An 18201-nucleotide genomic window follows, 5' to 3' on the forward strand; every position below is an offset into this window, starting at 1 on the left:
GGACATGAGAAGGCAGTAAGGGCTACAGTCCCTTCTTCTAGCTCTGTTTCTGTATTTTATGCAGTATCTATTAAATGCAAAATACCTGTGCAGTCCTAGGAATAGAAACCAGGATCTGTGATTTTTGCCTGATTCTTTTTGCCTCCCACTTGTCATGTGAGTGCTGCTGTGGAAAGCTACATGGTCGTCCTTCATCTTGTGTATGAGTTTTACTTCAAAGCTTTCATGAGCAGTTAGGATTTATTGACTGCCTCCAAATTTGCCCCTTCCCCACCACAAAAAAAAGCAAAAGAGAAGGGTACAAGGTTGTTTCTTAATGTGTTGTTTTGAAAACTTCTAGGTAAATGCTTAGGAACAGTACTATATGGAAGAATAACATTCATGTAGAAGATCCTTTTAAAAACAAAATAATTTTACAAATCACCTTTTCTTTATTTAGATCAGGAGGATTTCCTAGGACAATATAAAGCCATCTTTAAGACTCCATGTGAAGATCCTTGGATTATGTCACCAAGAATTTCTCTGCATCCATTGAAGGAGTTCATTGTCTGTGTGCACCTCAAGCTATATTCCTCAAATAGTTCCTGGACAGCATATGTATACAATCAAGAAACACCTCACATGAATCTCTCTGGAAATAAGTATGATCTTGGACTTACAGGAGATCATGGTAAATTGAGGATATGGTTGTTTGGAAATCAAATAAATACAACAGCAAGACTTCATGAAAACACTTGGAACCAAATATGTATCCAGTGGAAAAGTGAAGATGAGGAAATGAAGCTATTCATAAATGGAACAAAAAAAGTAAACAAAAAACTAACTGGGAAACTTACTTTCCCTGGAAAAGGGCAGTTCTTACTTGGCTGTTCAAAGCTGCCAGGTACAGCTACGTCACCTAACCTGGGTATGACTGGGGAGCTGTACATGTTCAGAATGTGGGATAAAGCAAATATAAAGCAATCTCAGGACTGTGAAGATAGTGGTGTTATACGCTGGAGAAAGGAGGATTGGGTCTATAATAAGACAGTAGAAGAGGATAACTCTTTGCCATGTGGTAAGTACCATTGCATCCCTGTTTTTAAAATAGTATTTTTGTCAAAAGTTGATATGAACGTGTCTAACATTTCTCTTCCAGATTTTACAAAGTCTTTGTCTATTAGTCATTTCTAGCTAAATGCTTAATGAGATCATGTGAGGATCTGCAGCTTTCACCAGCTTTTATCCAAATGTAAAAAGCATAGCAGCAGTTCTTCAAAGACTTTCAGCTTGCTTCAACATTTGTGTCTGTCTGCTGTCCATGTAATGGTAGTGAGAGCAGGATGCATCCAACCAAAACTTCTTGGAGTATTAGGGCTTTCTATCAATGTCATCTTAAAATAATTAATTTACACACCTTCTGTTCAGGGAATAAATATACAGGAAAGCATTGCTGGTCCTCATTCTGCATATTCACTGTGCCAGAACTTCAACGAGTGCAACTTTTCACTGCTTCACTGGCACATTACACCATCTTTAGCTGGTATGGTCTACGCCTGTAAAGATTACTGGAGGCTCTGATTTCTTCTTGTTTCTGTATCGGTAATGTTTTCCTTTATTAAAATGGCCAAATGGTTTCTCACACATTTCTTGAAATTCCGCTCTGCCCTGAAAAAGAACCGCAAAAAGCTTTAAAACAAAACAAGATTTTATTTTCAGAGAAATTGAGTTAAAGCAAGAGAATAATCTTCTTGCTAGTTTTGATATCATATCTGTTGACAAGAAAGACAAACTTGAATCAAGCTTGAGTGGGATCCAGTTTATCAACCATAGTAGATGGTACTACCCCCTAAAGACCTTCAGAGATTTTAAGGTGACTAGCTCAGCTGGTTCCTAAAATTCTTATATAGCATAGGTGCTTCAGTTAAACTGTGGCACCAATCTTAGTCTTCATCACCTTTATCCTTAAAAACTGTACCTATCTATTTTGTGCAGACTAAAAAATTTTTTTTAGCTATGTAATGTTATAATCACTGCCTGACTGGGTAGATTAAAAGTGTCTTAGTAAGGGCATTAAAATAAGGTGACCAGATTTCTTTTTCTGGGAGAGAAAGAAATCTGTCCAACAAACCAGGACTCCTGGAGGATGCCTCTAATGCTGGGTCATAATGAATGAAATACCTTTGCTGGCCTGATGCTGTAGTTGGGAGCACATCTTCTCTGTTGGGTTGTGAGATTTGGGAGACAAGCTGAAGAAAAGATGTCTTTTGCTCGTGTGTGACTGCGTTTGAAGGGACACAGTCCTAGGGCTGAAAGAGGGAACATTCTGGCTACCAGACAAAAGTTTGGTACAAAGAAAGTCTGAGAGAGATCTGTCTGGATAGTGGGATAAATCCTGGTCAGAGTGGAGCATCTGATTATCTTTCACTGAGGCACAGAAAGGACAACCTTCTTTTCAGTTCCAGCACTTTCTGCCATGAATATAGAGCATCCTTGAGCATCACAGGGCAGCTTGGTTAGGCAATGCCCAACTACAGCCCCAAATGATTAATGATTTTAGAATTAGTGATTTAGGGGCTTGTGGAATCCTTTGTCTAACTGCAAGAGCTCTCTAGTGCATGTGTAAGATGCATGGTTTCCAAAGCTCTGTTACGTAGCAAAATTGAACTTTAATTATGCTGACAGAGGTTTGTTTCAGTACAGAGGCCATCTCTACTGCCAAATATAAGTTATGTCCTCTAGATAACTTGGAAGAATAACAGCTCTTCCAAGAAAAGTTCCCTGGATTTTTTTTTTTAACAGTTTATTTGCCTGTTTTCCAGGAATTGATGCATTTTAGCTGATTGCCCTTCCCCTCTACGTCAGCCTATGAAAGGCATATATTTAGCAAATATCTGTCCAACGATTAAACAAAAACAAAGCATTGACAGTAAGAGCATATAATAGTCAGTGTCAGGCAGTTTTAATTGATGGTGCTGCTAGTCTTACAATCTGATTTCTTTCTATAAGTTCCTCTGTATCCCTGTGTAAAAATCTGGTTTTGGGGGCTTATCTGCTTTTGTTAAAACAGAGGACTTTGAGTAGTAAGCCTTGAGAAAGATGTGATTTTGCGTCCACAAAGAGCATAACTGGCAAAGGGCTAAAGCTTGGGAAAGGGCTATGCCTCCTGTGTAGGCACAAAAGGTGAAAAGGAGGTGGTTCATTACAGTCATAATTGTGCCGGAGGACAAGTTTCAGAATTTTTTTATGACCTGTTTGGCATTTTGTGCCTACATAAAACAACAATTTGTAAAATGTTCAGTCAAAGATTACCATGATTTCTGTGATTTCTCCTTTGCTTAACCACTCAAAATCTTTGTGCAGTGTAAGCCGTTAACTGGTGTCTCATAGGCACTCCATGTCTTAGGCACTTAATGTCACATTATTAGCTTATGTTTCCTTACCTCCCTTTCCCACCTTTCTTTTTGTTGACTCTTCAGATTCTTTTTCTTTTGGTTTTATTATTTATTTTTATAATAATTTTTCAGATTACCAAAAACGTATTTAGTTTGTTTCTTAACCATGTGAGGTCTAATAAGGACCAGAATCCCGATTCTGGTAAGATTTACGCACATGCTTAGCGTTTAAAGGGCATGCTCAACTTCAACCAAGTAGTTCACTCCCCAGAAGTGGATGGGATTACCTTTGCAGTAGCTACTTATCTTATGCATCTGAAGATTTGCAAGAAAGGACATATCTGACTGCTTCCCAGTTTGTGATTAGGGTTGATCACATTTGTTGGACTAATGGAACTTAGCCATGCCAAACTTTTAGATCTGAGTTAAAGATGCAACTCTTGCTTCTTCCAGTCACACAGTCTTCTGTTTCTCCTCTGCTTTGTGTAGCCATTGCATGCTGAGCAGGTGTAAATACTGCAGGAAGGGCCAAAGAGGGAAGGAGGCCCCACACATTGTGCGTCACTAACCTTCCACTTACATTCCTCAGGTTCCTTTGATAATTCCCCTTTTGCTGAGAATGAGAAGTAGCATAACAGCTGTGATATGGAGAAAGAGTGCCACAGATTGAATGTATCTCACTTTAAAGATCATCTCCTGGTATTTAAAAATACGTAAGTGAAGACAGATGTGCTCACTGTTCCAAGTGCAACTTTGGAAAATTTCTTTATCTTGTTCCTTGATGAATGATTCCTGTTTAGTTACATACTTTAATGTGGACAATATGAATGATATCACTATTGTCTCTGCATAATCCAAGAAAAAAAGTGCACTAAGTAATCTAAAGCTCTGGGTGATTTAAGAGAATACAAAACCAGGAGAAAATAGCTGAGTTTAAAATGCTAAGTGCTTGAAAAGAAATTTTAGTAATCTGTGAACACCAGCTCTTCAGTTGTCATTTTTACATGGGATATTTGCAAGTTGCCTTTAATAATAACTTGACAACTGGATGAAATGTACTGTTTAAATATTAATCATTTCAGTTACACATTAAGCAGTAACATTCTTAATCCAAATATAAATATCCAAACTGTTACAGTGTGCATTTACGCAAGGAGCACAGAGATGACGGGATATATTTTACAAATGTCAATGAATATATAAAATAGATGATTTATGGTATAACTGTAAATTAGTATCACTGGCAGTAAAGCACTGTCATCTCTTTTGTGGTATCTGTGCCCTAACTTTTAGCAGGAGTCCAGTACCTGTTGCTTTTGGTTGCATTTTCTTGCATAAATACAATTCAGTGTTTATATTGTGGCGTTTTAGATTTTTCTAAACTGTCCTGTCCAACCTTCAAGATTAAGGTGTTGCCCACTCTTTTCCATGTATTCTTTTTCATTCCCAATATTGCTGAGCCTGCTATTGGTGTTGCTGGAGGCGGTTTCCAGGTTTCTGGGAACAAAGCAGTTTAATGCTGATGGGAGAAATGGGAAGGGACTGCTGCCCTGTGTGACTATTTTGTCTTTGCATGCTCAAGGAAGAGGAAAACTTCAGTTTGGGCTGTTGTTCTAGTTTGCAGGTGTGGGCAATAGGAGGTATGATTTAGGCTCATGTAATCCCTTTTAAAGATTTCCCGAGCTGTGTGCACTTCTGATGACAGGATCAGCTTTTCTGGAAGGGAGGGTGGAGTCCCAAGGCTTTATTTCCTCAGGCAGAAGGTGGAAATGTAGCTGCCACTCATCCAGTTTGCATCCCAGTCTGTTGGGTACCAAAGTTTGGGCTGTATTGTTATGTTTACTGAGCGGATCATGAAAGCTGGAGGTGAAAAAATAAATTATTTGCCCCAATACCATTTTCTTTCTAAAACTGTAAGGACAGAATACTACAGAAACCTCTAGAAGCTCTTAAAGGAAGTAAATGTGACAGGGAAAAAATACCTAACTCTGGAGTGCCTATTTGATGAGTCATGTACCACTTTACTTTGTACCTACTAACAGAATGCATGTTTGACCTTCCCCTTCCTTGCTCTCCTTGCCTCCCTCTTCTGTGATATCAAAGGAAGCAGCTTTTTGGAAATAAGCTTGCCAGAGAGGAGGTGATTTTATTCACCTCAATATCTAATGTACAGCTTTATACAGACAGAACTATATACAAACAGATAAAAACTCTCTTTATAACCTAATTTCCTAAAAACCTGTGTAACATCAAAGCTGACTTAAAATATTGCACTTAAATTTTCTGTTAAGGATGCTAAAATGAACTGGCCAAAGTGACAGAGCCTGATGTGAACAAGCACTTGCTTCGTTTTCTTACATTTGCTTCTGTCTAATAGCCAGTGATAATTCATCCTTTCTTCCATGGTGCCACTGCTAAGAGTCAGAGCAGACATGAGGTGTCATGAGAGGCACCAAAACATAAAATTAGGATTGCACTTAGTTTTATCCTATAAACTTATACAACGTGCATCAAAATCTAACTTACATAAAAAGTCGATATGGGCTAATATCTACAGTGGAACAACTGGGAAGGATTTTTGCGTGTTACTGTTATTAATGCCTTGTGTGACAGGGTGGTTCATTTTGGCAGAATGTTTATCCAGCTGAAAGGTTTATCAAATGTTAAAGGGACCCAATCTCTTAATAGAATATAGGGATTTAATTTGAATATGAGAATTGAATGTCTTATTTTTGGTGCCTATTTCTGTAAATAGATGGATTTTAGAACAGTACCCTTTTGAAATTTTGCTGTTTGGGCTACTCAGTTTTGTTCATGAGCCAGTCCTGTAAAATGTATTAATGCCAGGCATTTTCATATGGCTGTGTCCTAGTAACATTGAATACGAATGGATGGTAGTTGCTGCACAGTACTGGTAACTGATGTAATACATACTGATAACTGTTGCCTGTGAGAATGTTTAGAATAGAATTTGTATAGACTAAAAATGCAGTGTGGAATCAACTTTTTGATAGAAAATGGTTTTAATTAATTTTTTTTAAGCCAGAAAATGATATTATATATCTATTTGGAATGAAAACTTCCACTTTGGTGTTTCTGATGGAATTTTCTAATGCAAATCACTTCCCCTGCCTGAATCAGTTGAATTTTTGGTGAAAAAACTTTCAGCGCTAAGTTTGCTATCAGATCTTATGTAGAAAATCTAATTTTTATTAATTCCTGGTATTTTTGTGTGTATTTGTAACTCAAAACTGATCTTATCAGCAATACACAGTCGTGGTTATCTAATGCCGTTCTGTGCTGTCAGTCAAGTACTGTGGCATGGGAAGACCATATTACGTAGCCACCAAGGTGTCCCTTGGGATTCTTCTATTCGGATTCTGCTGTTGTTCTGTTTGTGAGAGCTGACATGGTTCAGGGTACCTTTAGTTTGAAAGAATAGTCCTGGGTGCTAATACAAACTGTTCTCATTTTTGGCATGTTTTTCAATTAATATAAGTAAAATTTTAGGCACTTCATTTCATAAACCTGTCATCTAGACCTCCAAACATGTAAGTCCATAAATGTATGTTTTTCTGCCAGTAATGTTGTCTGTCCTTCTACAGATTGCCAGGGCTGTTGCTGCTCCTTCAGTGCGAACTGCCCTTTGCATTCTCTCCCTGTGTTTCCTGAGAGGCAGAAGCCAGCAGGCACAACCCTTCTTGTTGTGCCATCCCCTGCCCCTCTGCGCTGCACAGGCTGGGCAGCGTGGGTATCCATGTGGAGGCTCTAGTTCCCTACAGGTCAAGCTCTTTTTCTCCTTCTCCTAAGAAAGCACTCTAGTTGCTGTCTCAGGCTTGCTCAAAGGATGCTTTCTGCAAAAGTTTAAAGGCAGTCATGAAGTGTTAGGTAAAACATATTAGTCAGCAGCAGCACTGTTCCCCTGAGACAGGGGAGCAAGAAACGGCCAGTAACTTAGTTCTTGCCTGATGTTGTTATCTGCAGCCAGGTTCTAGCTGCTTCTCACTCCTCCACCCTGGAAAAACTGAACTGCTTCTGGCAGAGTGGGTTGCCTGAAGACAGGTGAATCAGAGAGGGTGTTGCCTTTCCAAAAATTTTAAGAAAGAGCATACTGATCATAAATTAGATTGGAGGTAGGGAGAAGAAAAGGATATTTTTCGTTTTTGTAGTTGGAGATAGAACATTGTACACTGTTCATGATTTAAGGGTTTTTTCTGCATCCTGCGTCTAAGTTACTGAACAAAAGGCATGCTATGAGTGACAATGCCTCTGGTGCAGAGACCAGAACCATCCATCGCATCTTGACCACTGTATTACAAAGCCTCCTTCTCCCTTTTTTTCCCTTTGACCGAATTGATTTTTGAATTCTGCTTTGCTTGGTAGAACAGCTTCAGCAGGATGTGTGGAGACTGTCCCATACCTAAAAGAGCCAGTGGACTGATAGTTAAGATCTGTCATGCTAAGGAATGTGTAAGCACAAGGCTATTTTGTACACAGGGCTAGGCACTGGTCTCTCCCAGAGCTACATCAGTTTGTGGACCTAGCCTTAAGTACTGTTATTAATGGATTTAGTCTCCTACCAGACTGGAGGTGCTAAAGTTACACTGATTCCCATTGTCATACAAAGCTGTTACGAGAAATGAAGGTTGTCACAATGCAAGTACTGGTTCCCAGGTAAGCTTTTTGCGGCTGTGGTATGGAGCGATGGCAAGAGTTGCTAGACAGGTTTCATACCAGTGGAACAGTTTCCTCTGCCTGTGCAGATGGGATTCTTAAGTCTTGGCTTAGCTAGCTATTTGTCGGAACAGTACAAAGTGATATGAAGACAATAAGGGACTTGCTGCTTTTGTTTCTGATGATGCATGTTAGTGAGAGAAACTGGCGCTTATTTAATGGAGTTGCCTTTTCCTTCAGAAAAAAACAGCTCTTGTGGGGACCTATTGTCTCCCTTGCAGGAAAAGCAAAGAATAATACTGAATAATGTTATTTGCCTATTTCTTTGCTGTTTGGATCCTCAGGAATGTTCTCTGTGAGAGAAAATGTAGAAAAGTATTACTGCAATATAAAATGTCTTGTTTTGGGATAGGATATCGGGTATGTTGACTTGATGATCCTAAACTAACAGTGTTGCAAATAAAATGAAGTTTCATATACGTAAGGATTTTCTTGCTCTTATCGATAGTAAACAACCTAAGGGAAATAAATTTTCTGTTAGCTTGTAACTAGCACACCTTGAGTTATTTTACCTTCCTTTTACATGTCAACTTTAGGGGTATTTTAGATTGGACTTTAATCCTTCTCCAAATAAACCCTATTCACTTTCTTTTCTAGTTCTTAAACACAACAGAGGAGGAAGGTTGACAAACATAAGTGAAATTAAATAATGTATGACAGCCTGTCCTCCTTCCCCCTTTCTGTATGCAAAGGTGATTCTGATGAAAGACTTGGTTAGTGAACTTAGTGCTGCACCTTATCAGTGACAAGCCTCATTCTCACAGATTGTTTCGAGCAATTGTAGGCATGTGAATATTGTGCTATGTGCTATTCACATGTAGGCATGTGAATATGTGAAGGGAAGTCATGGTTAGATTAGTGTCCAGAAAAAAGTGCCCCTGAGATTATGCATGCCATCATCACTTGCTGCACTTGCCAGCTCCATATTCATGGCTTGTGTTTAGCTTATTTTGCTCCTTGTACTGCTGGATTTGTTATTAAAAACATTTGGCATTTTTAGAGTGCACTATCTTCTTACTAACCTACAGTACTAAACATGTTAGTAGACAATTTTCTTACCCACCTCAGGATATTACCTGTATTCTCAAAAATTAACAAAGCAGGTTGAAGGGATATGGAGGATGGGAAATGCAGTTTGTCTACAGTGACTATGCCTACACTGACTCCTCAAGAGTATGTGAGAAAGACCTTAAGGTCAGATTCCCCAGGCAGATTTTTTTTATTTTTTTAGTGGGCAGAAGCAGCAGTGTGGTGGTCTTTTCTGTGAGATGCTGCATACTTCAAAAGGTGGGTTTCTTCTGAGAATTTAACTTCCTCCAGGGCCTTTTGGTTGGAGACAAGGGCTTTTGCACAAGGTGCTAACCACTTACTAAGACAGACCAGTGGCAGGTAAATTTTTGGAGATGGAATTCACTTCCTGTGGTAGGAAAGCCAGTTTGCCCTCATGTGGAAGGATACTTTCTTCTCTAACCGAAAGTCCACTTTATTTTATGTAGAATTGACTCAATTATTTTTATTCACCCATTTACCTTAAAAAACTATTTACTGTTTAAACAATACAGAACAGTTTTATCTGACTACTGCTTCGGTTCTGCATATTATTTAAAGTCACTATGGTATCTTAAGGGTCTTCCCTAAACCCACACCAGGTGTTAAGAAAAAAATTTTATAGGTGCCACAATACCTAATCACTGTACAATGTTAAACTAACAACACTTCTACGTAAGAGCTCTAGAACACATACCTTATAGGATCATGTATTTTAACCAGACTTACCATCTAGTGAGAAGTCCTAACTTTCCTGAAGATTGACTGTAAAAATTAAAGTTATAGTCAAATTTTCATGATCTGTGAAGTTCATACAGTGCTAGATGTTAAAAAGACCAATTGTATTTCTCTGCAGGCAGACTCCTCGTTGTCTCAAATGAGATGTTTGATGTAACTTGATTTTGTCTTTACTGAAATAGTTTAAATTCAGTAGGCTGATATGTATGAAGGTGTAATTTTTTGCTTATACTTTTTACTTAATGGTTGTGTATTATTTTACTCAGAATATTGGCTCTCTCTCTCCCTCCCCTCCCCTGCTTTTACATGAGAAAATTTCTACCCAGGATGCAAATCAACTAAAACTAACAGTTAATTTCAAGGAAAACTCCTAAAAAATTAAACATAGTGCAATTAATCTGATTTCCATGTATTCATCCTGCCATATTTCAGAGTTGCTGCTTTTAGCTTCATGCAGTGTATGGCATTCAGGAAAAATGAACTGACATTTCTTTACATCTTGTCAAGCTCTCATGCACTCTCTTACTCCTGATCATTGGCCCCAGTATCCCAGCATTGGAGCAACCAGGCAGCAATCTGTTTATCTGGCTGGCAGCTGTAATCTTTGTGCATATCTCGCAGCTTGCCTAGGAATAGGGACTAGGTGGTTTCTGCCTCTTTTATGTTTTCTGTGACTTCCCCCTCCTGTTCTTGTGGCTGTCCTGCTGCAGAACAGGCTGCCTCTTCTGAGTTTTCTTCCTGCATCCCCTCAAGAGGAGCTGCTTCTTCCTTCACCAGCTGGGTCAACCTCCACTTCCATTGTTTCCTCTTGACTGCAGGAGTGTCTGTTATGGTTAGGGTTGTGTCTCTGGTTTAGCCACAGCATCCATTTCTATGTCCTTAGATCCAGAGATGCTCTTGCTCTTTCCAGGGTGTTGGACACAGGCCTGGTAGTCATAGGCCAGGCCCTGACACAGCACCAAAAGTCTCAGTGTCTTTGGTGTAAGCAAGACATCCTTCCTTCAGTCTGCCATTTCAGCAGGATTCCGTGCTTGTTCAGGTGTAAACTTCCAGGCCATCAGAGGTGAAAATTGCTCTAGGCAACTTCCCAAATTCTCCCACACACCTTCCTACCCAGGAATTTGCTGCCTCAGAGCACTCTCCTGTGTGTCATCCCCAACTGGTTGGTTACTGGAGGTCCCACGGAGATTTGAACTTGGATCACTGGATTCAGAGTCTGAGGATGGTCTTGTAGACGACGACGACGACTACTACTACTACTACTACTTGTAGACTACTAAGGCAAGTGGACCACCACTGATGGAAAAAGGAGAGTGTCCGTTATCTGAGGGAATTAGCAGTGGTGGAGGTGGTCTACAGCAACCAAAGATCTGGATGATGTCCATTGCACATGGGCCACGTGGCAGAGGTTAGTATAGTACGCACCAGTGTAATATGCCAACGCCTTGGTGATGATGGACTGGCCGGATATCAACTGTGGAGAAACTGTCCCACAAGCTCCGGCAGTTCAGAGAATCTCTTTTCCTCCGCAACCCTGTGGGCCCGCATCTTGGCTGTGGCTAGAGTGTCCCACCAGGTTCAGTGACTTGAAAAGAGTATCTTTTCTTCCTTGCCCCAACAGCCAGCATCTCAGCTATCAAGGGTGCTGAAGTAGGTGACAGTGCCTTAACTGTATGTCGTGCTGTGTTGCCACTTGTTTTTCAAGGCCCAGGATGATGTTTTGGGTGGTGGCATAGGCTGTAGGGTACATTTCTAGCCACCTGCTAGTTGCCTCCGCCACGGGAAGCACATAGCACTTGCCCTGGTGGCAGGTTCACAGTGGTGGTCTGATGTAATCGATCTGCTGGGCCTCCTCATATTGATATTGATTACGACACATGTTTCACATTCATGGGTAGCCTGTGCAGTAGCTTCAATTGTCACATCCACAACTTGAACAAGAGCCCATCTGTATGCTGCATCTCTCCCAAGGTGTCCTTAGAGACATGTTTCATGGGCCCATTGAGCTAGAAATAATAGCTTGCCTTTTCATTCCCAGTCCAAGTCCACCTGAGCCACTTCATTTTTGGCAGCCTGATCTGTCTGCTCATTGTTTAGATAATCTTTGGTGATGCAGCTCTTGGGCACGTGAGCATCTACATGATGTTTATGCACGTCATGATGTAGATGTATTCTCAAAGCATATCTCATTAATTTGTAAATATGTATGGAATAAAGCATCCCTGTCTTACCCAACTCTCCTGCCCCCTGCTTTTTTTGTTTGTTTGTTTGATTTCTTTGTTTGTCTTTGCACTAATAAAATTTCACTTCTTGAATAATTCATCAGCATTTCTTTTCCACATTTTTGCAAAAATAGCTGCATGAAAGCATAGCTGTGTATACCTGTTACAATTTTGGTTGCTGCTCTTCAGTCTACTTCATCTTCACTCAAGCAAACATGCTGAAAGGGTTTCTGAAGACATTGGCAATGGAAGGGCAGTGGGAAAGCTCACAGCCTAATCTGTGTCTTCCATGAGTGTAAAAGTGATAAACTGAGTAAAAAATTGAACTCAATAGAGTTGCAACTTCCAGCTTTCAAAAAGACTCGACACACGTTTCTCAATGGATGCAAAGTAGTTTTGCAAACCAGCTTGAATTGAGGTGAGTAGCACATCTAAAATGGTTGTGTTTAAAAAAGTGTGTGTGTATATGTGTGTGTACAAATATATATAAAAACTTCTGCTCCTAAAAAATCTTCTTCCTTTGTAGTTGAAACTGCTGCTATGTTGCTTGGCAGAAAATCGATAACAGGTATATGGGTGTTCTGTGTAATTTTTTCCCCATTGTTCTTGTATTTTAGAAAGGGCGTAGGAAGATTGCTGCTGCTGTTACTTTTTCATTCATAGAGATAGTTAAGAATATGTAAATATTTGCAAATTAATTATCCATATCATCCTTGTGGCTTTTTAGCATATTTCATGGTGCAAATAGCATCAGTAATTTTCCAGAGAAAATGAAAATAAGGTCACTGAGATGATTCCGATTCTGCTTTCATTGCAGAAATTATATTTACATTTATCCTTTGGAAAGAAGCTATTACTAGTTTTCAGTAAGTCAAGAAAAATAGTCTGAGCAAGGAATCATGTGAGCGATTAGCATTTCAGAAACTCCTCGTTCACTATGTTTAACTAAAAAAATCTGGGTTTCTGCAAAGACTTTTGGTATCTCTTGCTCAATTCTTCTACAACAGTAGGAAAAGCTTTACAGTATAATTAGTGTATTGTAAGTAACATTATAGAATGACTTTTGAGTTTTGAGAGAAGATGTTGAAATACCTCAAGTATATTTTTTAAAGTGTTTCATATTTGCAGCCAGCTGTTCTTTAGATTATATTTCTGTGATAACTGTGACTTGACTTGTCCATGGCACGGTCAAAAACTACTCAATGTATGAAAGGGGTAATTTTGAAATTGCTATGTGAACCAGATATCAAATTTCCTAATTTCTTTTTGATCAAAATACTGACTGTAACAACATCAAAGATTTAGTGGCTAGTGTTTGCTATATAAATAGTTGGCTGGCTCCTATCAAGATCAGAGGTTCAGACTTGAAATGAATTAGCTTTTTGTAATGCTGCTTTTTGCAGGCTAGAAAAGAGAAGAGATATGTATGGGATAATTTTAAAATGGCAAGTCTCAGTGTTATTATACAAAGTCTGAGAAGAGTTCTTCATACCCAACTACAGCCATCTTGTTATGCACGCTTGATTCCCATTCCCTGAATTAGCAAGACACTCATGGTAGGCATGCGGCTTTCAGGCTAGTGCGGCACATATCTTGGGTCAGTGATTTTTGTTTTCTTAACAAACTGTCCAGTATTTGTTGAAAAGAAGTCATCTTCAGTTAAATTCTATTTGAATTCATTAAAATTGTAATTTTTTAAATTAGAGATAGTTACATCTGCCTTTTTTGACAACCTGGAATTTTTCTTCTGATAAGAAGGTGTTGCCCTCTTCTGGTGAATGCAGTAAACTTTTGCTAATATAAGGAAAGGCTGCTGAGTGTGGTTATGTATGTGTCTGAAACTTCATTATGGTTCTTTTTTTCCCTCTTTTTTTTTTATGTCTGAAACAAAAGCTGAAAATTCAAGAGAATCAGCTGCAACAACCATTTCTGGTAAGAAAATCAGGACTTTACTGCATACCGCAATGTTTTTTATTTCCTGTTAGGTAAATCGGCTTTTATCTGAGGTAATGCAGAAAAGTTGTAATGTAAATGAGTTCTCACATTTAATGTTTTCATTGCTTATTTTTTGAAGAGAAAAATAATTTCTTCATTCTACTTTGTAATGAAATAGCTTACCTCATAGGATTGCTCATGGTTTGTGGCAGTGATGCTTGGGGATAAAGTAGGTACAAGTTGCTTGATCAGGAGCCTTTTGCCCAGTAACCTAAACAGCGAACAGTGTGCCGAGGTGGCAGAGGAGGATGACTGTAGTGAGAGCTCCTTTACGTCTCCTCCCACCCTAGCAGATGTGCATATGTCATTTCGTGCAGTGTGGTATACTGCACACACACACATGCACACACGCGCACACACATGAGACTAGTAACTTCTGGGACCAGAGGTGATGAACATCATCTATGAAAGCATTTTTAAAAAATGAAGAATGTAGACACACAGAATTAGCTGTGTGAAAGCCAGTTGGTTTCTTGCTTAATGTATACTGACATATTGTGCTCTGGAGAAAAGAAATAATACAGACACAAACACACATGCTTTTGTTCTTTTCCAGATACAATCTTTCTCTGCAAATGGTTCATCTTTAACACTGCAGCCAATTCACTATTTGTTGTAGTTTATACCAAGCCAAATAATACAGATGAAGTCAGCACTTTAGTTTTCACTCTGATTCCTCATATTTTGGCTGCTTGTTAGTTGTCTTAGAAAATCAGTTGTCTTCAGGATTGTTACTTATTGTGGTTTAACCCCAGCCAGCAACTAAGCACCAGACAGCCGCTTCGCTCACTTCCTCCCCACCTAGTGGGATGGGGGAGAGAATGGGAAAAAAACCCAAACTTGTGGGTTGAGGTGAAGACAGTTTAATAGGACAGAAAAGGAAAATAATAATGATAATGATAATAATAATATAACAATAATAATAATAAAAGAATTAGAATATACAAAACAAGTGACGCACAATGCAGTTGCTCACCACTCGCCAACCGATGCCCAGTTAGTTCCCGAGCAGCGATCCGCCTCCCTGGCCAACTCCTCCCAGTTTATATACTGGGCATGACATCACATGGTATAGAATATCCCTTTGGCCAGTTTGGGTCAGCTGTCCTGGCTGTTTCCCCTCCCGACTTCTTGTGCCCCTCCAGCCTTCTTGCTGGCTGGGCATGAGAAACTGAAAAATCCTTGACTTAGTCTAAACACCACTTAGCAACAACTGAAAACATCAGTGTGTTATCAACATCCTTCTCATACTGAACCCAAAATGTAACACTATACCAGCTACTAGAAAGAAAATTAACTCTATCCCAGCTGAAACCAGGACATTACTTAAGAGCGAAATATGCTTAGCTTTTATTCCGAGTATGGAATTGAGAGGGTGCTTTTAAAAAGGCTCAAAATGACTAGTCTAGTTGAAATAAATATATCAGAAAGAAAAGCTCCCTTCCCCTTTCCATGTAAGGAAGTAGATTGCTTTTTTTTTCCTTGATATGCAACTATCTTTTTGCAGAGCCACCAACTTTTCTTTATTATACTTTGGATATTGCTTCTACTAATGACAGTGATGCTTTTAGTAGAGAAGTTTGGAAAGCGTAGTGTTCTTCTGTTATGAAGCTGCTCTGGCCCATTTTAAAAAAGTCACTAAGTTGTCGTGTTGGAGTGATATAAAGTGGTCCTCTAACTACTTTGTATTCCTGTACTGACACCTAAAATATACTTACTAAGTACATCCTTCCTGAGCAATCTTTAAATTTTCTTCTGTTGTCTTAATGTAATTTTCTTTTTTTTTTTTGATGTAGCTGAAAAAAATTGCATCCTCACACTATTTTATTTATATATGGTTATTGGCAAAAATAGTTTTTTGAGAGAGACAGTTTGCCAAAGCCAGTGTGCCATCTCTGCTCATGAGTATTGTGGCTTCATGCAGGAAAAGGTCCTTGGGGCTACGCAGTTACTGCCATTGGATATGCCAGATTCATCTGCATCTTCTAAAAGAATGACACCAGTAAAAGGAACTTATCTGAAGGAACTTGATTACCAGTTGTTTGTGTTCAGATACTCAGATTTTTAAAATAATATGAACACTATTTCAAATATTTATATTGAAATAATGTGAACATTAACAAGTACTGCAGTTCTTAAAATGGAACTTAGATAAATAACATTCAGTTCCTGTTCAACATTTTGCATGCTTGATCCTTTTTCTCCAAAATTCATAGAAATAAAATACTATATTAATACAGTTTTTACTTCTTTTCTCTTTTTTTTTTCCTGCCAGAATCCTCTATTGTTACTGTTATCATCTATCCTATTAATCCTTCAGGCAAGATTTTATTAATGTTTCTCTTATTTAGATTTAGTTAGATTTAGATTTTCTTAGATTTTTTAGATTTTTATTTTATTTTTATTGTTTTTACTGTTATTAATTTTTCTTCCTCAGATATGAGTTCAGAGGAGACTACACAAACTGCAGGTGAGAATTACCACGAAGAGAGTAAGGTCTGAAGGGAGATGTTTGTTGCATTCATGAAAGTTTGCTTTTTTTTTTTTTTTTTTAATAACGGGGATTTGTTTAGTCAAAATGTGAACTTAAAATTTGTATTTATGTGAACTTAAAATTTGTATTTATGTCCAGTGTGTATTTTAAGTCTGCATGGGTAGGGTTTTGAAGTGCATTTAGCTGACGCTGAGCTGTTAATCTTCCTTTTTTATTCAAAATATTACATTGCTTACCAAAGCCCAAACTGGGCATATTTATTTTTAACGAGTATGTAGTTTTTCGGTATATCTGTAGATAGAATGTTTTCTGTACTTTCTGATACTGTTTAAAGTATTTTACAGAACTAAAATGTACACCCCATTCCTTGAAGACACTTAGATGATACATGTTCTTGCAGTGAGCTGCCCAATAGGATCAGTGAATACTCAATCAGAAGAACTTGCTACCCCCTTTTTTTCCTGATGTTTGCATTTGAAAACAAGGAGTAGGTTCATCCCATATCAGTACAGATACCTACATGTCTGTATATGAGCTAGACATCCTGCTATTCTTCATAGTTGGTGGAGAGAAAGACACATTTTTAGGACATCTTATGCTGAAGTGCCCATGTAGGATAGGTTAAATGGGAATGACTCACACCTTAAAAGCACCGCTTTCTCCACTGAATAATAGGGAGCCTAAGGTAACTGGCTCATGTTGGGACATAAACATTTGATTGGATGGATCTCACTCCGAATGCTGCTTTTTCATTTCCCTTGCTGAAAGTAACTTAATTCCCAAATGGTCATGTGTTCACACTTCTCCTGGGAAGACAGGGTCTAACGTAGAAACTAGGAAACTTATTTTTGTGACATGTATTTCATAGGCTTTTTAAGTGAAAAAGTGAAAACTTAATTTTAAAACTTTTTTTTTTTAATAACAGAAGCTCTTAACATCACTGATTATTACTCCACCATAACACCAGGTAGGATTCATATATCACCACTAATCTTCTTTTATGCCCCTCAAAATTTAAGTGTGTGTGATTTCAGGAGGTCTGCTCCCAAATATTTTTAATAGGATCTTTTTTCTCGGTATTATGGTGTGTCATATTAGCAGTCTGCCTTACTTTGCATTGATCTCCAGTCTGGTAGAAGGTCTAATTCTGCAATGCTTGTCTAGATGGCCACCTATAGAAGAGTTTGGTTATTTTCTAACTCAAGAGCAGCAGGTTACCACAAAGATGTAAGAAAAACAATCTTAGGGACCATGTTTACTTAAAAAAAAAAAAAAATTCTCATGCTTTTTAGTAGATCGAAGCCAGTCACGATGTTCTCCGGGCAGGTCTAGTCTATAGGAGTAGGCTGAATTTAATTTTTTTTATTATCCATGTAGGAGCCTGGAAGACCAATTAGAATGTATTTGCACTGAGTTAGTGTGAGTGGTGGTACTGGCTTGGAGCCATACTGGCTAGTGTAATTTCACTGTGTGAATGTGACCTGCAGGAAGTTTGCAGCTGTTATCTGATGATCTTTGGGGGCTGGAAGCACTAGTGATTTTTGATCACTCTTTTATCCTCCGCACTGCTTATCTATTTTGTGCATTTTGGTGGCAT

At 38.6% G+C, this 18201-nt stretch overlaps 1 protein-coding gene across 4 annotated transcripts in view; it reads left to right on the forward strand.

Moving 5' to 3' along the window:
* The window catches only part of ADGRG2 (adhesion G protein-coupled receptor G2), a 61565-nt gene that overhangs the window by 16520 nt on the left and 26844 nt on the right, over positions 1-18201 (forward strand). Inside the window, exons 3-8 of one of the 4 annotated variants that reach the window (XM_030020722.2) lie at positions 440-1057; positions 12642-12683; positions 14009-14047; positions 16386-16430; positions 16548-16580; positions 17530-17571. In XM_030020722.2, coding sequence (XP_029876582.1) covers positions 440-1057; positions 12642-12683; positions 14009-14047; positions 16386-16430; positions 16548-16580; positions 17530-17571 — 819 coding nt within the window. The remainder of the gene's footprint in view (positions 1-439; positions 1058-12641; positions 12684-14008; positions 14048-16385; positions 16431-16547; positions 16581-17529; positions 17572-18201) is intronic. The other 3 variants (XM_030020723.2, XM_030020724.2, XM_030020725.2) reach the window with 3 other exon arrangements.

The sequence above is a fragment of the Aquila chrysaetos genome, chromosome 7, assembly GCF_900496995.4.
Source record: "Aquila chrysaetos chrysaetos chromosome 7, bAquChr1.4, whole genome shotgun sequence".
NCBI lineage: Eukaryota > Metazoa > Chordata > Aves > Accipitriformes > Accipitridae > Aquila > Aquila chrysaetos.